This window comes from Pseudopodoces humilis, chromosome 26 (genome assembly GCF_049639895.1).
Source record: "Pseudopodoces humilis isolate 2021_Gansu_Grassland_sample_001 chromosome 26, ASM4963989v1, whole genome shotgun sequence".
Classification (NCBI taxonomy): domain Eukaryota; kingdom Metazoa; phylum Chordata; class Aves; order Passeriformes; family Paridae; genus Pseudopodoces; species Pseudopodoces humilis.
The window spans coordinates 3024855-3045957 of NC_142225.1; the positions used below are offsets into that span (position 1 = coordinate 3024855).

General features: G+C 59.5%; 1 protein-coding gene across 7 annotated transcripts in view; it reads left to right on the forward strand.

Moving 5' to 3' along the window:
- The window catches only part of TEAD3 (TEA domain transcription factor 3), a 24165-nt gene continuing 3062 nt past the window's right edge, over positions 1 to 21103 (forward strand). The window contains exons 1-13 of one of the 7 annotated variants that reach the window (XM_088067250.1): positions 1 to 83; positions 11154 to 11410; positions 14144 to 14208; positions 15904 to 15966; positions 16098 to 16160; positions 18673 to 18684; positions 19023 to 19160; positions 19357 to 19400; positions 19504 to 19565; positions 19915 to 20048; positions 20148 to 20321; positions 20497 to 20637; positions 20831 to 20983. In XM_088067250.1, coding sequence (XP_087923376.1) covers positions 11275 to 11410; positions 14144 to 14208; positions 15904 to 15966; positions 16098 to 16160; positions 18673 to 18684; positions 19023 to 19160; positions 19357 to 19400; positions 19504 to 19565; positions 19915 to 20048; positions 20148 to 20321; positions 20497 to 20637; positions 20831 to 20983 — 1185 coding nt within the window. In that variant the 5' untranslated portion in view covers positions 1 to 83; positions 11154 to 11274. Of the gene's footprint in view, positions 84 to 10524; positions 10607 to 11153; positions 11411 to 14143; positions 14209 to 15903; positions 15967 to 16097; positions 16161 to 18672; positions 18685 to 19022; positions 19161 to 19356; positions 19401 to 19503; positions 19566 to 19914; positions 20049 to 20147; positions 20322 to 20496; positions 20638 to 20830; positions 20984 to 21103 lie in introns of those variants that run through there. The other 6 variants (XM_014258147.2, XM_088067247.1, XM_088067251.1 and 3 more) reach the window with 6 other exon arrangements.

Below are 21103 nucleotides of genomic sequence, written 5' to 3' on the forward strand. Positions count from 1 at the left end.
CCGGCCCGGCCCGGCCCCGGCCCCGGCCCCGGCCCCGCTCCCGGCACCCGCGGCCGGCCCAGCCCCTCCGGAGCACGGAGCAGGTAAGCGCTCGCCGGGAAGAGACTCCCAACCCCCCTTCCTCCGCCTCCTCCTCCTCCAGCCCCTCCTTCCTCCCGGCCCGCTGCCCTCCGCCTGCACCGAGCCCCGGCGGATGGCGGGGGGCGGCGGGGTCGCACCCGCCCCGGTCGTCCCCCAGCCGGCAGCTCGGTGCCTCCCCCCGGGGATCCCCCCGACGCCCCGCGATGGGGTGTGTGCGTGGGGGGTGGGCACAACCGGGCGGTTTTCACTCCCCCGCGTCGGGTCCCCGGGCTCCCGCCCCGTCGGGGCTGCGCTGCCCCCGCAGCGGACCCCCCGAGTTCCCCCGCGACGCATCGCCGGGGTGACAAAGGGGCCTTGTGCCCGCACGTCGGGAGCGTTTGGGGCGGGCGCCGGACGTTACGGACTGGTATTGCCCGCCCCGGCCGGAGTCCCCCGGGGAAGTGGCTCGGGAGGGTCCCGGGTGAGGTGCGGGGTCACCCGCGTGTCACGCTACATGTGTGTCACACGCATGTAGGAGATGACCGTGCACTGAGTGTATGCTAAACACTTTGTGCCTCGTCATAGGGGTGCTTTGCTAACAAGGCGGCAATTAGATGGATAATTTTCAGCAGTGTGTCATCTTTATTATTATTATTATTATTTTATTTTTACACCCTCCTTGGGTTTGGTGTTGTTTTGTTCCCCTTAACCCCCTTGGAAGGAAAATACAGCCAAGCCCTCGCAAAGCCACCCACCTCCAACCCCCCGAAACCATTCAGGCCCTACACAATGCATTTGGCTTTAACTGACTGAGGAAAAACCCAATTTGGGGAGAAACCAGCTGGAAATTATACCAGTGGCCCTGTTGGTGTGGCGGGCACCCTACAGCCTCTCACTACTCTTGGGTGGTTGGCAAGGGTGACAGGGGGAAAGGTGAAGGCAGAGGTTTTGGGGGGTTTTGGTGCTTTGCAGGGAGCTGGGACAAGCCAGGCTGGGCGATGGTCCCATCAGTGAAGCGATAATCTCCTGTGTCAGGCACGCCGGGGTATTTTGGGCTCCGGCATCCTCTCTCCCCTCCTATCGCTTTACCCCGCGCGGGTACGTGCGTGTTGTGAGTCAGGGCATTGGCAGTGCCCGGCCACTCTGGGGGGCCCTGCCAGCCAGGCTGCCAACCTCCCCCCAGTGTTGGAGCGCTCATGATGCTGAGTGGAGAACTGGGGTTTGCCAGGCTGATGTGCCCCCCATGCACCCACTGGTGCTGGGGCCTCTGTGGCCTCACAGCCCACACTTCTTGGGGATCGTTTCCCCCAAGGAAATGGGAAGAAGAGGGTCCCCAAAGCAGGCGAGGGATGAGGGCTTGCCAAGGTCGGTGGTGAAGTCAGGAGAGAAATGGGTATAGGGGCTGGGACCCTGATGACAGGGCAGGTGATGGTCACTGTGGCAGTGCCCCAGCACTTCCCCACCAGAGAGGATGAGCATGACTGTCCCACGGGGAGAAGGGGCTGGATTTGGCCTTGTTTGGGTGTTACAGGGTCACCCTGTCATGGGAAGAGGCTGCAGATGGCTGTGGGGTGAGCAGCTCCTCCTCAGAGCCGGGTGACACAGGGGGACATTGCCATCCCCAGGGACCTTGAGCACCCAGCTACCTCTGCACCGTGGGCATGTGGCTGGCACCACACTGGCTTTTCTGACAGGAACAACCCTTTGAAAGCAGTGGGTTTTCCCAGACTCCTATAAATGGCACCCAGGTATTACAAGGAGCTTTGTCCTGTCTGAGGTGACTGCAACGTTGGGGTGCAGCTCAGAGTAGGGGGATGTTTCAGCCAGGGCATTTTGGACAGTGTAACCCTCCAGCAGTCATCCCACATCTAAAATCCTTCTCCTGCAAAGCAGAATCCTCCAGCTCCATCAATAAAAGGAACTTGCATCCATTTGCCATAACATTCAGTGGCTGTTTATCATGATATCAGAAACAGCATCTCCTTTTAATCGCCATTTAATCCCCATCTTGCCACCACCAAGTGGGCTGGGAGGTGAGTCCCGGTGGCCCTGGCATTGTGCCGAAGGAAGGAGCCTTTTCCTGGCGGTGAGTGAGCAGGTCATGGTACTGAGGAGGTGGGGGTGGCAGCGGTAATCAGCTATAATTAATGTATTAAAAAGCAAGTAACAGCTCAGCTGCCATCAAACACACAGAGAGCACGAGGCTGGTGGCAGGTGAGCTTGGTGGTGAGACTGGATGCAGGCACGCAGCAGCCAGAAAGGGCATAAATAGGCAGTTTTGGGTTGTTAGTGTGGGGAAAATGTGTTAGTACCTCTTCTTCTGTCTGTGGGAGTGGAAAATGGAGGGCAAGAGGGGAGAAGGGGCAGCAAAGCCCTAACCAGGGGTGCTGCTGGGATTTGTGTGACAAGAGCCATCCCGAGGCTCTTCGTGAGGTTGGAATCTCTCCATCCATCACTGAACTGGACGGATGCTTTCCAAAATACGTCCCATCTCTAGGAGCTTCCCTGTCTCATTAAATCCTTGATGTCTGTGGCAAGGGGCTGGTGGGACAGCAGCAGTGTTTGCATCACCTTAAACGCCGTTGGTGGATGGGATATAAACAACCACCCTTAATTTTGGGAGTTTCCATCCACGGGGAATTTGCCGAGCAGCCAGGCCATGCCCTGACCTTCTCAGCTGTTTGTCCAAGGTGTTATTTGGGGTGGGGGCCAGGCCTGGAGCCGTGGCGGCCGAGGCCAGGCACCTGTGTATTGTGGTTGGGGCAGACACCTGAAGCGCAGGGGCGTTTGCTATTGCCACCGTCACGTGGCGACTTATGAAATGGGAGGGAGGGAGGGAAGGAGAGAGGGAGGGAGGGAAGGTAATGATGGGGTGAGCCGATGGGGCCATGCCCCGCACCAGCCTGCAGCGGGCACGCAGCCCCCCTGCACGATAACGCACGTCCGGATCCTGCTGCGGGTCTGGACATGCTGCTGCAGCTCCCGCTGCTTCAGTTTTCCTTGCCTGTGAAATGGGAACGAGGGGCCCTGGGAAAACCTCCTCGTGGTGCCGGTCAGCTGCTCTCCTGACCGGGGTGGTAGGAGCAGGGGGTCATGGCAGTGCTGGTGCCACTTTGGGCTCCCTGTGCAGGTCGTGGCAGGGTTTCCTGATGAGCGCATGTGGCTGAGCCCTTTGGAGGTGATAGGCCATGAACCTCATGGTCTCGTTCTTGGGCTTGGCAGATGGTGGCCTTGTGACAGCATTCACACAGGGCTCTAGGCTGGTACAGCTGTACCTGCGGGTGAAGGATTTGGGGAAATACTGATCGCGCACACTGTCGCGTACTGTCGCGTACTGTCACATCCTGGCAGCACAAATCCCGATGGAACCCATTCCCCCATCCTGTCCCAAACAGATGCGATGCTCCCGTTGCCCCCAGCGTCCCCCATTATGCCGCCATGAGACAACAGCAGCACCGAAACACAGCGTGCCCAGTGCCACCTCCAGCGGGGCACTGGGTGTGTCGCAGGCCGTGCTCGGTCTCTGCTCTCTAAAGCCGACCCAGAGCTCGCCCTCGGGCACTTTCCTGCGAGCCACAGGCACCGAGGTGGCTGCCGGGCTGCGCTGCGCCGGGTAGCGCTGCCCGGCGAGGTGTGAGTGATGGAGGAGGCTGCCTGATCCCCTTCCCCCTTTGCTGCCGGGGGATCGGGACGGACCCGGAGCGTGTGCTGGCACAGCTCCCCGAGCTGCGGGGAGTGGCCGGGGAGGGGACAGCGGGGCTGCGGCTAATTTTAGGAGGTTGGCAGAGCCTCATGGGAAGCAGCCGGCTGGAGGGGGGTGTCGCACTCGCCCCGAGAGTGAGCACCGGGTGACCCCGGCTCTGGAGATGCTGCCGTGGGGCTGGCAACCCGCTTCTGTGCTCTGAGGAAGAGCCGTGCCCCCGTGGATGCCCCGGTTGCTGGAGGGGCGGTGGGTCCGGGGAAACGCACGGGGCAAAGCCCCGGATTCCCGGTTGGCATTATCTAGGAGGCGGGTGAGCCCCGCGCTGCTCCGTGTCTCAGTTTCGCCGTGACCGTCTCGCCAGCGCTCCCCTGGCGGAGTGCGGTGGAGGCAGGAAGGCTGGCCGGGCTCGGGGATCCTCGCCTGTGAGCGCCAAGCCTTATTATTTCCCCACAACTGTCTCCTCCTCGCTCCTCGTAAAATTAGATCCAGCTGTTCACAATAGCCACTAACTTCTCTCCGGAAGATGTTCAAAGTTTACAGACGCGGGTGCATGGAGGATGGGCTGCCGTTCCCATGCCAGCTCCTCGCCGCCCGCCCTTCCCCCAGAGGCAGCCAGTCCTGCCTCCCCACCGCCGGCTTAGGCAATTCGGGTTTAGGAAGAAGCACACCCGCACGCAGGCATGCGAACTCCCGACCCAACCGAACGTCGGGTTTTTATTAGCAGGAAGATCTGGGCACTTCAGAGAGAAGGTCTGGTCCAAGACCCTGCTTTTCCCTGCCCAGCTTTGTGCCCGCACACTTGGCGGATGGGTTGGGCAGGGTTCTGCTTTTCGTGTTTGCCAGCACCTGTGCCCAGCTATGGCTTGAGTTTGGGCTCCAGCTCTTGAATGGGGTGGCTGCCGTGTCCCCTCACAGCCTTGCCTGGGTGGCACTGCAGAGTTGTTGGGGTCCAGCTGCGGTGTTTGGACATCAGTGTGCTGGGCAGGGGTCTAACACACTGTGCTGGGTTCTCTGGTGCTCTTGGGCTCCTTGCTGGAGCTCCTTCTTTTACCAAGAATACTGCCTTCATGTATTTTTAGCAATTTTCCTCCCCAAAGATTCCAGAGCAATTTTTCAATCTGCAGGAGCTGGAGTCGCTGTGCCTGTCTCCAGCTCTTGGCTCGGGCAGTGGCAAGAGATGCTGAGAGAAGGCGATGAGCTGCCACGGGATGCCAGCACACTCCTGGCACGCACAAGGATTTGCTCGCTGGGACTGTCTGGGGTGGTGGCAGTAAAATGGTGTTAAATCAAAATATCCCTTTCTGGGAAGAAATCTGATGAGGTTTGTGCAGAGCAGCCAGTACCTGCTATCGCAGCTCCTGCAGGACCTCAGCTGGGCACTGCTTCGAGCCTGAGCTCTTTGCAGGAGGGCAGGGAAGCGTGCCCCCCTCACAGAGGTCACAATGGCCAGGTGACAGTGCTGCATCACATCCTGTGCCAGACTCTGGCAGCCAGAAACATCTCCGTGGCCGGGGTGGTAATGCCTGACAGACTCTCTGCTCAGTGTCCTGAGAGCCGATGCCCCTGGTCAGTTCTCACACCCCCATCCCATGGGGCTTCTCTGGCTGGGAGCTGTGAGTGCGGCAGTCAGCGCTAACCCCAGGCTCCGGTGGGTGCCATGGCGCGGGCAGTGGGTACAGCTGCTGCCTGGGCAGGCTTGGGTTTCACGGGGGTGGAGGCGGCTGGGGGCAGGTGTGAAATTCATTGCAGCCTTCCTCCTCCTCTTCCTTCTTGCCTGGTATGGTCCCCTGGGAGATGCTTTCCCTGGCTCTGCTGCAATGGCATAAAAAATGGGGTCAGCAGCACCTGGAGCTCTTCTGTGGGAGCATTTCTCCGGAGCAGGACAGAGGGCTGGTGGGATGCCTGGCTGGCCCCAGTGGTAGGACTCTGTCCCACTGCTGGCACAGAACTGCCTGACCCAGGCTGCCCTGACACCGGAGACCCTTGGCTTCCCCTTGGGACAAGCCAGGAGGACTTGGGACTTGTTGGCCACTCTGAGCTAATCTACAGGGGATGTTGAGGAGAAGACATCCTGGGATGGATATATTTTGGCAGATTCAGTGGTCCCCAGTGGGTGCTGTGTCCAGCATTGGCTGTGCCATGGGCCAGCAGCACTGGGGGTGTCACGGGACAGGTATGGGGGTGGCTCATCCCCAGCAGGCAACTCCAACCCTGTTGTTTCCATCCAGCTCGTTTCATAACACAGAGAGCAATTAATGCTCTAAAAGCTTTCTATTTATGCGCTGCTGGGTGAAACGCCCCGTCCTGGCTGGGCAGGGCAGCGTAATTGGGCCAGGGAGGCACGCCGGGTTACAGTGTCCATCTGTCCTCTGCCCTCGGGTCCTGAGCCTGAAGACTTGAGCAAAACTTGCTCAGGTCCTCCAGAAGCCGAAACCCAGCTGTGCCACTCTGTCAGGATTGGAGAAGAGGAAGGGATGGAGGGGTTGGTTTGGATGCCTGTGATTCTGCCATTAGGAGGGAGGTGTGCCCTGGGTTTGCCTCATCCCCTTCCTCCTCTCTGCCCCAAATATTCTGGGAGCAAATTGCTCACATTTTCTCTTTGTTCATCTACAGCCCCTTGGGATGAGGACTCTGAGCATCCCTCAACCTCGTGTGGCTGAGCGAGGACCAGCCACATCCCTGCCAGCTGGAGGCTCAGGGCTTTGCTGGGAGCTAGGGGACCCTTTGGCTGTTGGGGTCCAGCTGGAGCTAGGGGGTATGGGGAGCCTGGGGCAGCCCTGGCAGTTCTTCAGACCCTGGTGGGATGCTGCCACGTGGCTTCCTGCGGTTTCCTCACTCTGATTGCTTCCTGAGCTGCCCGCCAAGCCGGAAGGGACAGGAAGTGATAGAGGGGAGGAAATTAGTTGGGCTGTCTCACAGGGAGCTGGCCTGGTGCACAGGGGGCTCTGCCACCATCTGTGTCCCCAGACTGTGCCAGGGGAACTTTCAGAGAGTACGTGGCCAGTCAAGAGGTGCAAACTTGGGTTGGAGAGAGCAGAGTAGCCACCCTTCCCTCCAGGAGCCAGGGAATCCCTCAGCGAAGCCTAAGCTGTTTGGAAGAGGAGTGCAATGTAAACAAACCTCCTTTCACTGCCCTTCTGCCACTCCGCATCTTGCTCAGCTGCTGCCACCCGCCTCGGTGAGCTCTGGCTGTCCCTGGGACAGCCGTGTGCCAACCAGGATGGTGTTTCCCTGTGGGAATGGGGCACGGTGTTCTCAAAGGGTCCCTGGGCAAGGTGCCAGGGATGTGGAGCTCCTGTGAAGAGCTGCAGGGTCATCCTTGGCAGAGCCATGAGCATCCCGCTCTATGCACTGCAGTGGATGCAGCAACATCTTTGGTGTGTTCTGGTCTTGCTGGTGTCCCCCAGGAGCTCCACAGCTTTTGGGTTTCCTTCGAGGGGCTCTGCAGAGCTGGTGGCCATGTGACTATGTGGGCAGCATTCCTCCCAGCTGTGTCACCAGGTGGGGAGGGGCAGGAGCAGGGACCCGGCCCCCAGCCAACCTTCCCCTGCCTGAAATGAGGGGCACGTTAGCAAAAGCTGCTGCCTGCCTCCAAATCACTGCCAGTATCAGAGCCCCAGCTGTGCTCTCCCTGAGCCTCAATGTGGCAGGACATGCTGGGTGCCCTAGAGTCTCACCTTTGAGGTCTCACAGAGCAGTCCCTGGCAGGCGAGGACTCGTGTCCCACTCACCCCGGAGTGTGGGTGCCATCAGTCACGGTGACAGGGAGGGGGTGGTAGCAGCCTCACGTTCCCCCACAGGGCTGGCGCAGGCGGCACTGAGCTGCTGCAAGGCTGAGCTGCTCTGTGCTGATCCTGCCCAGGCTTGTCATGAACTTTTATCCTTTTGCCGTGGGGTCTGAGTGCAGGGGGGAGGGAGAAGGGTGGATTGTCCTGGGCCCCCTGCATGGGAAGGTGGGATGGAGCCAGCTGGAACCCCCTCCCTGTCTGTGCAGGGTTCTTTGCCTCCGCAGTGTCCCCAGCACCTTTGCAGTCTTTTTGTCCCAATGTCCCCCGCCATGGGCTGGGGGAAGCCCAGGTAAGAAGGGGTCCTTGGGACTGCTCTGCCCCACACCTTGTCCCTCTGGATAGTGCCAGCTGGGGATGTGCTGTGCTGCAATCCCCCTTGTGAAGCAAGTGCTGGTGGCCATGCCCTCCAGTCCAGGTGGTTTGAGGAGATGCTGTGACAACAGCCAGCATCCCTGTCCCAGTTTGGACGGGACACAAGGGTTTGGGGCAGTGCAAAGGCTGCTGGGGCTGTGCCTCATGGTGCACCAAATGGGATGATGCTTTTGGGGCTGACTGTGCTGGGGAAGAGGAATATGATGTCAAGGATGAAGACTGGGTGCATGGGGGCACTGAGGGGGTGACAGGCACCTCTGCCTGTGTCACAATGTCCCCGTGCTCCCAGCCCCAGGTGTTCTCCCCTGTGCCACCCTGCATGTCCCTGACCCGATCCCTATCGCAGCTGGTTGTACAGGATACAGCAGCACCTTGCTCCTGCCTTTTGACACTCACAGTGTACCCATGGTGCTTCTCTGACTGCAGACACTGCTTCCAAAATATTTCCTTCCCTCACCTCAACTCACAAAACACCCTTCTCTCAGGTGCCCTTCCCTCTTTGCTTTCGCAGGGTTTAAGGAGGTTTCCCGTGGCTTTCTCAGGGTGCCAGCCCCAAGCAGCTCTCCCAACAGCTGCCTGCAGCCCCAGGTTTCCTCACGTCCCCCACACGTGGTGCTGGGCTCTGGGAGCCGTGGGAACACCGCCCCGGTCTCCTGGGCAGCCTTGACCTCGCAGGGAGATAAGGGCTGCCCTGGAGGCATCCTCCCCTGCCTGCTGCGGGCACCGCGCCCCCTGGGGGACCTCACAAGGGTGCAGCCCCCTCCATCACCCTCTAAAGCTGTGGGTTAGAGTGTGTGGCCCCCAGAGAATCAGGGTGTGAGGGGCGAGTGAGCTGGAAGTGGGGACGCCCTGCTGGCGTGGGTGTCAGTGGCCATCCCCGCTCATGCTGAGCATCCTCAGAGCAGGCAAGCATCCCCTGGGGATGTGGGTCAGTGGTCCTGGGATCACCAAATCCTGCAGAGGTGCCTGTGCTGTGGCAGGGGTGGTCCTCCTGCCCTGATCCCTGGGGAGCAGCTGGGAGGCAGAAGCCGGTGACATTTCCTGGCGGGTCCGGTCCCCTTCCCTGCCCTGAGCAGGTCTGGCCACGGTCTCCGCAGGCAGTCCAGCCGTGCCGGTTCCCTAATTGCTGCTGTTGTTGGTGTTTTGTAAGGGCAGGGTGGAGCGGCACTCGGCCGTGCCTTGCGTCAGCGCGGTGCATGCACCCTCCCTCCAGGAAATCCAATGTCTTGCCTGGCCAAAAGCAGGTTCGGTGGAGGAGGAGAAGGAGGAGGAGAAGGAGGAGGAGCTGCTTCCTCGCACCTTGGCCGGGGCCCCAGCATCACCCTCCCTCCTCTCCCAGCTTCCCTGAAAAGGCTGGGCTGGGATTTCCCTGCTAGAGGGGGAGTGGGGTGGGAGGGGGCTGGGGACCTCCAAGGAGGGGGACACGTGTGTCACAGGCAGGCTGTGGGGTCAGCTGTCACCCTGCCTGTGCAGGCAGTGCCTGGAACTGTGACCCAGGGCACTGGGCACGCTGCCTGCAGTGGTGCAGCCAGCTCCGTGGTTTACCTCTCAGCCCTATAGTTTTTCCCTTGGCCCCCAAAATACCCATCAGTTGGGGCAGGCAGTCTGGTGAGTCCCTGCAAAGTCTGGCACCAGCTCTTGGGGCTTTCCCCTGTTAGGGTGAGCTGATGGCAGCCCTGTGGTGCTGCTGAGTCCTGGGCTGGCACCAGGCTGCAGGGTTCCTGATACCTCCTGATACCCCTGAGGTATCGTGGGACTGGGGGCTCCTGAGCTGTCACAGTTCTGAGGGGTCTGGGGCTGCCATGGAGCTGCTGTGGGGTCTTAGACCATTGAGGCCTTTGGGGGCTGCAGGGTCTTGGGCTGCTGCAGAAGCTGAGGAGTCTCAGGTTCCCCTGTGTCTGGGGGTCCTGGTCTGCCAGGGGGTCCTGGGCTGCTGTGAAGCATCCAGGGTTCAGCACCAAGGCAGTTGCACCCCAATGTAGGCATCCCACTGAGACAGAGCCCTGATGCGCCTGCAGCGGGGAGCGAGGGTCCCACTGGGCCTATCCCCATGTGCCACCCTCTCCATCCTGTGCAGTGCCTGTCCCGCTGTTCCCCTGCCCTCCCATCCTCAATACCCTGCTGAGTTTGGACCCTGCATCCCTGCCAGGGGCTGCCCCAAGGAGCCCCCAGCAGCAGGCACAGCCAGGGTGCCGCCATCCCTCCCTTGGCCGGCTGGCTTGATCCTACAATCCAGTTCTCCTTATTTGGCCACAGTGCTCAGCAAGAGGGGGAGCAGTGGCGGGGGGGACGTGGGCAGGGACGGACGGCGGGACTGGAGGGGCTGACATCACATCACGATGAGGGAGAAAAGGATGGGGGGGCTAAGTTTCTTTTTTTATAAAAGGGAAAAAAAAAAAAAAGGCAGCAAGGCCTCGCAGCACACTTGAGCCAGCAGGCTCAGCAGTTCCTTTAAAAGGAGATGTCTGTGCCGGAGACCTTTGTACACTCCCAGCCCATCCGGGAAGTGCGGCGGCGCAGGAGACACCTCTCCGTTCCCACCGCTGGCAGCTGCTGCCAAACATGTTATTGCAAAACACTGAAACGCTGCACTGGGAGCTCGGCAAGAGGAGGAGGATTGAAGGCTCCCCAGCATCACCCACCAGCTGGGGAGGGCCCAGGGCCCCAGCTGAGCATCTTCAGGGTGAGGGGGCCACTCCTGGTACCAGGGGAAGGGCTGCTGGACGGCTCTGGCCACCTCATTCCCATTAGTGGGGTCTGGCTTGGAGCTGCTCAGCATCTCCCTTCAAATCCCAGCTCTGGCCTTGGTAGGCATGGTGGAGCCAGGATTTTAGGGCCTAGGGGTGTTTTTTGAGCCAGCTTGCCCAAAGGGACTGCTGTTTGGCAGTGGGTACTGGTGCAGGGTCAGGGTTCACAGGCTGTGGGGCTGCTGCCACCCTGTCCCGAGGTGTCAGCCATAAACACCATGTGCCCAAGTTCCTTGTATGGGTAATACAGTAGCTGGGGGCAGTTTCCTTCCCAAACTTTATTTGGGTGGATCCTGGGTGGTCACTTGTGACTTGGATTTGGGGGTACTCATAGAAATCATGCTCTGCCCCCAAGGAAAGCCTTTTGTGTGTCCGATGCCCTACAATGAGCTGCTGCTCTGGGTGTGAGTGAGAACAGGGCAAGGGCCAGGAACATGCCCCAGCAAGGGTTTCTGGGTCTGACAGGTGTCCCCTGTGTCCCAGCAGGTTGTCGTGTATCCGTGGGGGCTCAGGGTCGGAGCCCAGAGCAGCCAGCACCATAGCGTCCAACAGCTGGAACGCCAGCGGCAGCCCTGGGGAGGGGCGGGAAGATGGCCAGGACGGCATGGACAAGAGTCTGGACAATGATGCCGAGGGTGTGTGGAGTCCAGACATCGAGCAGAGCTTCCAGGAGGCGCTGGCGATCTACCCACCCTGCGGCCGAAGGAAAATCATCCTCTCAGATGAGGGCAAGATGTACGGTGAGTGACGGGGGCAGGATGGAGGCACCAAGCACAGGCACCAGGACAGCGTGGCTGAACTGAAACCTCCTGCCCCAAACCCATGCTGGGGCATCGCCCTCGAGCATACCCCAACCCTGAAAGCAGCTGGCTCGGATTCATCGTGGAGCAGGACTGGGGAGGTGGCAGTGACCTGCGTCCCCTCCCTCTGCTCTCCCTCCCTCTCCCTCCCTCTCTCGGCCCTGCCAGACCAACTGGTTTGGTGAAGCCGTCGGGCAGGGAGCGGGTGCGGGACTGCGGGGCCAGGGCAGCCCCAGCCCTCCTGCTCCGTGTGCCTCTGCATCATTCCCCAGACCTTCCCCAACGGGACCTGGTGGCCAGAGCATCCTGTGGCAAGGGTCACTCACCCACCCTGAGCCACCTGCACCCAGCTCTGTTTTTGGTGACCTCATTGGTGGCAGCGGAGCTGGTCAGCTCCACTGGGGTGATGATTTTGAAGGTGTCAGCCTTGTTTTTGGTGTGTCCCAAAACTCCCTATCCCTGCCAGGGTAGGGAGTGGTTCCTCTTCCCCTGCACATCCCCTGATGTCACCCCTAAGGGCCAATGACCTCAAAGTCAAGAACAGGCAGCCGTATTACCAGCACTCCATGGTGACAACAGGCCCAGGGCTGGCATCTCTGTCCCAGCTTCCAAAATACACCTGCCCAGGACGCTGCTGTCACAACAAAGGCTTCCCCAGTGCCAGTAGAGAGGGGCAAAAGGGATGAGGCTTTCTGGAAAGCACTATGCCACTGTCCCCATACCCATGCCAGCTACCTGTGCCACCCCATTTGCCAGGGCCCCCAACCCATGGCATCAGGGCTGGTGGAGGAGTGGGATGAGGGGGAGGCAGGGGAGCATAGGGCTTCCCAAGTGTATGCATTTTTTGGATTTCTCCGGGAATAGCTGAAGTGCCGACGGGAGCCTGGCCCTTCCAAGCACACCCCAACCGGTTTTTCCAGCCTTTCAGAGACATCTGGCAGCTGCTTAAAGAGGCAGCAGCCTCTGCTGGCCTTTCATCTCCCCACACCTTCCCCAGCACTTCCCCACTGGGACCCCCGGGACCCCTGGCTGGCATTACTGAGCGTACCAGGGGCACTGGCAGCATAGGCAATGCCAGCATGCAGCATAGTGGTGTGCCAATGCCTCTGCTCTCCTTCACCATCCCTGTTTTTGGGGGTTCCATGGGTGCCCACAGCCGTGCCAGCCACTGCCACACCGGTGCCAGCACTGCAGGGGTGGCAAAGCAAGGTGGGAGCTGGGGAGCCAGGACCCAGCACAGGCACACTGGGCCTTGCTACACTCCAGCTGCTGCACGGGTTATTTTTAACCCAGCCTGTCCAACTGGTTCACGTGGTGGTGTCAGGGGAGAGGAATTTGGGGAATGTGGTAATTTGGAGGAGGACGTGCCCTCTCGGAGGGAATGGCAAGGTCCAGATGAATCACAGGGAAAGGGACATGGGACAGGGCATGTGGGCACAGGGAGGGCTGTGAGGGTGCAGCCTTGGGCACGGTGTGAGGTAGGATGGGTGCTGGAGATGCTGGGCACTAGGGCTGGCACTGGGTCACCCAGTCCAGGAAGGCACTCACATTTCTTCCCTGTGTTTTTTCCCCGTATTTCTTTCCCGCGGGGCAGGGTATGGGGGGCAGAGGATGGGATTTGAAGAGCAGGGCATGCAAAGGGGGATTTTGAAGGTGTTCCCTCAACCTGGGGCTCAGCAGCAGGGTCCCTCTTGCCAGCACCCTGCTGCAGGTGCCATCTCACCTGGGCTTAAAGGACACCCTTTAAGACCTGGCCTCTGGTAGGTGCTAATGAGGCAGCCAGCACGGGCAGCAGGCAGGAGGGGTGGCAACTGTGCCTCAGGGTGCCACCAGGGTGCCACCAGGGGCACCCCCATTGTCACCCACCCACCAGCTCCTGCCTGGTGCGGGCATCCCAAGGGGCAGCTGTCTCTGCGTGCCACCTGGCCCTGTCTGTCCCCATATGTGTGTCCCCCTAGGAGGGCCCAGTTGCTGTGGGGCTGGGAGGGGGCCAACCGGAGTGGAAGGGGGGGAGGTGGGGGGTGGGTGTATTTTATCTTCTTTTTTAAGAGATTTTTTTATTCTTTTAAAGCCGAAACCCGCTCCAAGGGCATTTCGACAAGTTCCAACCACGACCATCTGGTCCATTAAAATAAATCTGGCGTGCCTGGCTGCCTCCGTGCGCGGGGGGGCGGCGGCGGGGGCCGGGGGGGCCGGGGCCGGGAGAAGAAAGCTCCCAGCTGCTCTGACGTTTGAACGTAGATTGGCCACAGCTGGCCCCTGAAATGTGGCGCAAAAGCAACTTCTGCTTCGAATTAGCCCAGGACGTTAGGAAATACTGGTGGAAAGGCCAGCCTGGCTTGTGAACGAGGTGCCGGGGGGGGGCAGCCCGGGACCCCTGCGGGCACAGCTGCCCGGGGTGCGTTCGCTGGCTCTGGAGGGGGACTCCGGCTTTTGAGGGGCTCTATGGTGCTGGGGGTTCGTGGTGGCTGTCACCTCGCTGTGAGCCCCGGGGCTGATAACGCTGGGGGTGTTCTGGGATGGCCACCCCCGTGTCCCCGAGGTCGCCCCGACACTGTCGCGGCAGCGCCACCTCCTGGCAGCGTCTCCCTCGCCGGGCAGGGGGAGTTTGGGGGGTCTGGGGGGGTTTGGGGGCCATCCTGTGCCAGGGCTGACCCCAGGCTCTGCCCGCAGGTCGTAATGAGCTGATCGCCCGCTACATCAAGCTGCGAACAGGGAAGACACGGACAAGGAAGCAGGTGAGGCTCTGCTCTGCTTTTTCTCCTGGGGTGGGCTCAGGGCTGGGTGGGAGGCCGTGCCAGGTAAGCCCGAGGGGGAGCGGATGTCCGGCTGCATGCTCGTCCTCTGTCCTCTCCTCAAGCCGCTGCTGCTGCCAGCAGGTTCCCCTTCTGCAAGGAGCTTCGCCTGTGAGCACAAAACGCCTGGGGTTTCTTCTGGGGTGTGGAGACAGGCAGCACCCAGGTTCCCCACCTGGTTGGGGTAACCCTGCAGGTGGCAGGAGCCCTCAAAGTCTCTCTGGGCAGTATGTGTGTGTGTCTGTGTGTGCCTGCATGGGTCTCTCTGCTGTGCCTTCTGGCTCTGGGGACTGTGTCTGTCTCTGCCCCTTGCCAGGCTTTATGCCACTTGTGTCAGGTGCCACAGCAAAGGCACTCCAAACCCCATGGGCTGAGAGCAAGGCGTCACTATCCCAGCCAGGGACCCGGGGACCAGCTGTGTGGAGCTGTGGTGCTGGTCCTGGTGGGGCTGGAGGCATCACAGAGCCCTTGCCTTGTTCTCACCTCCCTGCCTGGTTGGATGCTGGGGCAGGCAGAGCACAGGCAGGGATTCCACAGCAGGGCAGGAGCACACAGAAGTCCCTGCAAGCCCTTGCTTCACCAAACCTGTCTGAGGAGTGGGCTGCTGCAGCCCATGAGGGGACGTGTCCCTTTTTCATGTGTCCAGTGGCTTTTTCCTCGTGGTGGCCCCCAGCCAGGAGCCAGGCCACCCATCCTGGTGGAGCCCATGACCTTGGATGCTTGGGAGTATTTCCCACCACAGGGACATCATTGGGTTTGGGACACTTATTCTGGGACTGTTCTGTGCCACAAGTTCCTACAAGAGAGGAACACTGGTCCCCAGACACCGCAGAGGTCATTCCTCCAGAACTTTTGGTGAGAGGAACCAGGGTCTGGCCACTGGTTTTGTGTTCAGACCAGTGCCAAGCAGCACTTCATTTCTGGCTTAAAGTCTTAACTGGGCCCCCCTTCCATGGGGGAACAATGCAATGCTCTGGAGGGACTCAGGAAAGGCATGGGAGAGAGTACCCATGGCACTGATCCTTCTGTGCAGTTGTCTTGTGGACAGCCTGGTGTCTCCTCGTGGACAGCCTGGCACTGGTGGGAGCAGGTTCTTGCCAAAATCATCCCTGAAGGCCTGTGGATGCTGTGCCTTTACTACCTGGATATCAGCCCCTTTTCTTTAGATCTTGCTCTTACAGGGGCCTGGACACAATAAACCCAACCTTTCTCACCTTTCCCACGTGTAAAACCAGCAGGAGTCCTGGTGGGTGTGCCAGTCCCTCCTGGACCCGCAGGCCGAGTAACCTGGGGTACCTCAAACGTGCCAGGCTGTATCATCAACTTCTGGTGCTCACAGGGGCTGGCAGGGTCTGTCTGTCTGTCCCCAAGAGAACCCCCTCAACTGCAGCAGCTTTACACTAAGGAGCTTCACCCCAGCCTGGGGTGGGCTCAAACCAGCATCAACACCAGGGTGCCCCACAACTTTCTTTCCTCCAGCTCTTGGCGGATGCAGGACCCTGAGCATCTCCAGGAGCAGCCAAAGCACTCCCCCATTTTTGGTCACTCCCTCCCCTGGGGACAGCATCCCGCCCTGCAGGGGGAATGGATCTTCACGCTCTCTGTGTTTTCCTTTCCGAACGGCGTGGCGGGCGCTAGGTGTCCAGCCACATACAGGTTCTAGCTCGGAAGAAGGTGCGGGAGTACCAGGTTGGCATCAAGGTACGTTGACGCCCTTGCCCAGGTGTCCGCGGCGGTGTCTCTGTGAGCATGGGCAGCCCCTCTCCTTCCTCCTCCTTTCCTCTGGTTGACGGCTCTGCTGTTCCCCCTCTCCTTCTGCTCTCTCTCTGCAGGTCTCTAGCCACTTGCAGGTTCTTGCCCGACGGAAATCTCGTGAGATTCAGTCCAAGCTGAAGGTACGCCCTGCCTCGCCTGGCCCCCGCCTGCTGACGACTAACACACTTGCCTCTGCGGTGTGCTGCTTGCTTTCCTGTTTTGCCTCTCTTCTTTTTTTTTGTGTTTTTTTTCTTCCCCCTCACTTGGCTCCTTGGATCAGATGGTTTTTACAGTCATTGTGGGATGCCTAGAGAGAAGTGCAAGGAGGGGCAGCAGAGCCCTTCTCTTTCCTCCAGGAGGGTGAATGTGGGTGCCAGATCCCTTCTTTGCATCCAGTAAAGGACTCTGCCATGGGCAGATGTGGGTTTAAAGCCTCCTCTGGTGATGCACAAGGGCTGCTCCCTCTTTTGGGCCATCAGGGGTTCTCCCTCAAGGAGAAGGGCTCCCTAGGGCAGCCAGTGAGGCCCACTCCCCTCCACAACTGAGACCTGACCCAGCTCAGAACAGGTGCTGGTGCCATGTGGGCAGAAGCAGAAGGGGCCCCAGGAGTCCCTGCAGGTTGCCAGCCCAGTGGCTTGTGGTGCACCCGGGTGTGAGCACAGCCCAGGGGCACCACAGGGATGTGAGTGGCAGCAGGTCCAGCTGGGGCCATGCTGCTGGGGGCAGGGGCATACTGCCAGGAGCCAAGGGAGCCAAGTGAGAAAAAAATGGATCATTCTTTCTCTCTTTTCTGGTTGGCTTTTCTTTTCTTCCTTCCTTCTTCCCTTCCTCCTAACTGAAGCCCAACTAACCTTTCCATAACTGTTCCCACAAAACTTCGTGGTGGCAGTGGGGAGGGGGATGGTGGGGGGACATGGGCAGGACTCGGGGCATCACCAAAGGACCAAGCCCTGCTTGGGTTGGACCCACGTGATGTGAGGTGGGGGACAGAGAGGTCCCCACTGCACAGCCACCCACTGAGGACAGCCAGCTCCTGCCATGTGCCTCAGTTCTCTGCACTGTCACACCAGGGAGCATCTCCTTGAGTAGCTCCAGGGCTGATTTGCTGCCTTGCTGTGTGAGTGGGAGCCCAGAAAATCTTTCAGCCTGCTCACCTTGAGGTCCCAAAAGCATCACCAGCTCCCTCTGTCCTGAGTGCTGTGTCCAGCACTGGCAGTGGAGGCCACTGTCAGAGTTGGCAGCAAGGGGCACTATCAGAGCTGGAGCATTTTCATCCTCAAAGCTTTAACAAACTCCAGCTCATGCTGCCTAGGAGCCCACCAAGATGTGGCCCCCAAAGTCCTTCAGCAGCGGTCCCAGTGCCCCATGAGCAGGATGCCTGAAGGGTTCTCACAGCCAGGTGGGTTAGGTCTGCTAGGAGAAGCCAGGAGAGAACACCTGAAACTTATTTTGGGATGCTCCTTTGGGCTTGTATGTCTTAAACCCAATCTCCAACCCCAAGAGGGGCAGTCAGGGAAGTGAGGGGGTGCAGCAGGGTCAGCAGCAGCAGAGACCTTTACAAAATAAAATTAAAATTAATTAAAAAAAAATAAAATCTTTCCTTGCCACATGGCACAGTGCAGAGCAAGAGGGAGTTGGAGGCAGGAGTGACCCCAGTGCTCTCCATCCCCAGACATGCTGCCTGCAGGATTCTGGCATGGAGCAACCAGGGCAGAGATCCCTCTGAACAATTCTTGGAGGAAACAGAACATCCCTTCTCAGGATCAGTGCAGGCAGCCCCCTGCACTCACCCAGCACTCTCCTGTGGGATGAAAACGCTTCCATGAGCAGTATCTGTGTTTTTGAGCTGCAGTCATGTGTGTGTTCGTGCCCCTGGCATGTGGCTGCATGCCTGCCCTCCTGCCCTGCCCCGGGTGAAAATAAATGAAGCATTGATCCCTGGGGAAGGTTCAGAGGTAAAGCAGAGGGTGTGCACTGGGACCAGCATGAGCCTGTCCTAGCGATGCAAATAGTGGAGCGGCCCTGCTCCAGGCAAGACCTGGGAGCCCTGGAGCTCCTGCCCAGCAGTGCTGTGACCTTTGGAGCAAAAGGAAGAACAATTGGTTTCCTCTGTCAGTGCACACAGCACTGGGGGTTATGCTCAGGGCTTTTGTTGCAGTTCCTGTGCAGGAGTTGGTGACCATGTCCCAGGACATCCCAGCAGCTCTTCCTCTCTGTGCCCCAGCTGCAGGCACTGGGGGCCTCTGAGGAGGGTGTAGAGGATATTAAAAAGCCAAGAAAGACACAGGCCTGGCTCACCACAGTGACCTTAAAAGAGTGGGTGGGGGGCTTTGGCATCCCATTCCTGGTGGGATTAAGCCTGGGCATCAGTAGCCACCGTGAGCATCCCCCGGTGATCAGCCAGGTCAAGGGTTCACTCCCCACATCGGGCTGTGGTGGAGAGCCAGGGTGGGGGATACCCAGTTGTGCTGGTTTCAGCTGGGGTAGAGTTAATTCTGTTCACAGCACTTCACAGCCACCCCATGCCTGTGCTGTGGAGAGAATTAACTCTGCCCCAGCTGACACCAGCACCAATTAGGGGAGGTGTACAGAGTACCCAAATGCTCCCATGACACTCTAACCTTTTTTGTTTTTCCTTTCTTTTGCGGACAGGCCATGAACTTGGTAAGTTGAGTCTGAAATTCCTTTTATTCCCCATTGCATTAGGCCCTCTCCAGTGCAGGGGCTAAAAACCTTTCACATCCCCAAGGTGGGAGGGCCACCAGCAGCAGTGGGAGGGGGCACTTTCCAGATCCATCAGCTTTTGCCCAGAGGATATTGGCAAGCTTCAAATGTTAATTAACGTTTGGGAGGGGGTGGGGGGATCCCTCTGCACAGGTCCCTTGGCTGGGCTGTGGGATTGGCTGCTGGCTTTGCAAAACCTGTCAGGCATGCTGGGATTGAGGGAGCTCAGTCTGCCCCTGTAACCCCTGCTTCCCTCCTCTCCCCCCTTTTCCCCTCAGGACCAGGTCTCGAAGGATAAGGCTCTGCAGAGCATGGCTTCCATGTCCTCGGCGCAGATTGTGTCAGCCAGTGTCCTGCAGAACAAGCTCAGCCCCCCACCTCCTCTTCCTCAGGCCGTCTTCTCTGCTGCCCCCAGGGTGAGGACAGCCCCATGCCCCCACATGGGGACACCCCGGGCTGGTGGGGATGCCGTGGGGGCAGGGGAATGTTCAGCAGTCATTCTCAGCCATGGTGGCCATGCAGGGCTCCCTGCTGTTTGCAGCAGGTGAGGAGGGCAATGTTGGGAGTGGAAGAGTCAGAAGCCGCTGACTCTTCCCTGTGCTGTTTTCCCAGTTTTGGAGTGGGCCTATCCCAGGACAGCCTGGACCCTCTCAGGAGTAAGTACAGACCCCTCCACACCTGGCACCAGCAGGACCCCACCTCAGCAAGAGGCTGAGGCATCCTGAGCTTGGTAACCTGATGGTGCTTTTTCCTTTCCAGCATTAAACCGTTTGCACAACCAGCTTACCCCATCCAGCCACCCATGCCTCCATCACTAGCCAGTAAGTCATGTCGTTACCCCTTTGGAGGGAATCCAGTGTCCTTGATAGGTCATATTTGCCCTCTGTCCCTTCCCACACACGGTGCCACCCACCTGTGTCTCCTCCCCATCCCTCCTGGGGAAAAAGCCTGGGTTTAAATCCAGCAGAAAGCTCCACAGTGAGCAGGACTGTATTGCTCCCAGCTGGGTCCCCTCCAGTCCCTTTCTACCCAGTACATCCCGTGCTTTAGCCACCCTGTGCTGGGCAATACAGGAGGGTGGGGGATACAGTGGGGATAGCAGCACTGCATGGGGGGCTCACCCCAGTTCCTGGCTGCCCCATGTCCCCATGTCACTCCCCCTTGCCCCAGGTTACGAGCCCTTGGCTCCACTCCCGCCAGCTGCCTCAGCTGTGCCGGTCTGGCAGGACCGCACCATCGCCTCCACCAAGCTCCGGCTCCTCGAGTACTCCGCCTTCATGGAGGTGCCCCGGGATGCTGAAACGGTAACGGTCCCCTCTGTGTGCCCGCTCATCCCTGTGCCTGGTGGCACCTGGTTCTTGCTTGACCTGTCCCTGCTGCTGTCCCCATCCCACTCCCTACAGTACAGCAAACACCTCTTCGTGCACATCGGCCAGACGAACCCCTCGTACAGCGACCCGCTGCTGGAGGCCGTGGACATCCGCCAGATCTACGACAAATTTCCTGAGAAGAAAGGTGGCCTCAAGGAGCTCTATGAGCGTGGGCCCCAGAACTCCTTCTTTCTCGTCAAGTTTTGGGTATGCTGCTGGGAGGGTTAGGGTGGGGAGGGTCATCCTCGAGCCACAGGCTCATTGTGGCTTGGGCACTCCACTGGCAGAGTAGGAACATCCTGAGCAGCTCTGGAAGCTGCTGTCCCTCATCCCCATCAAGAGCTGGGTGTGGTGGTGCCTCATGGGACCCTCTTTTCTCCAGGCGGATCTGAACAGCACGATCCAGGATGGGCCAGGGACCTTCTATGGTGTCAGCAGCCAGTACAGCAGTGCAGAGAACATGACCATCACAGTCTCCACCAAGGTGTGCTCCTTTGGGAAGCAGGTCGTGGAGAAGGTGGAGGTGAGTTCTGTGCCCCACTGCATTGGGAAGGGGTTGGAGTTGGTCCAGCTGGGATGGAGAAAGTCCCAGAGCTGGGTGTAGGACACATGGGTGCCTGTAGTGTGTTTATGGGTGGAGTGAAGAGGACGTTGCCATGTCCCAGTTGGCCACCACCACTCATGGGACAGCTGCTCACGCTGGCTGTCCCCTGCAGACGGAGTATGCACGGCTGGAGAATGGCCGGTTCGTCTACCGCATCCACCGGTCTCCCATGTGCGAGTACATGATCAACTTCATCCACAAACTCAAGCACCTCCCAGAGAAGTACATGATGAACAGTGTCCTGGAGAATTTCACCATCCTGCAGGTACCTCCCCTCCTTTTCCAGGGGTGGTGTCCCACCAGGAGCATGGAGCCCACAGTTGCATCGACCCTGCTGGCCCCACACAGACCTGGGTGTACCTGAGCCCACACAGCCCCTGAATTC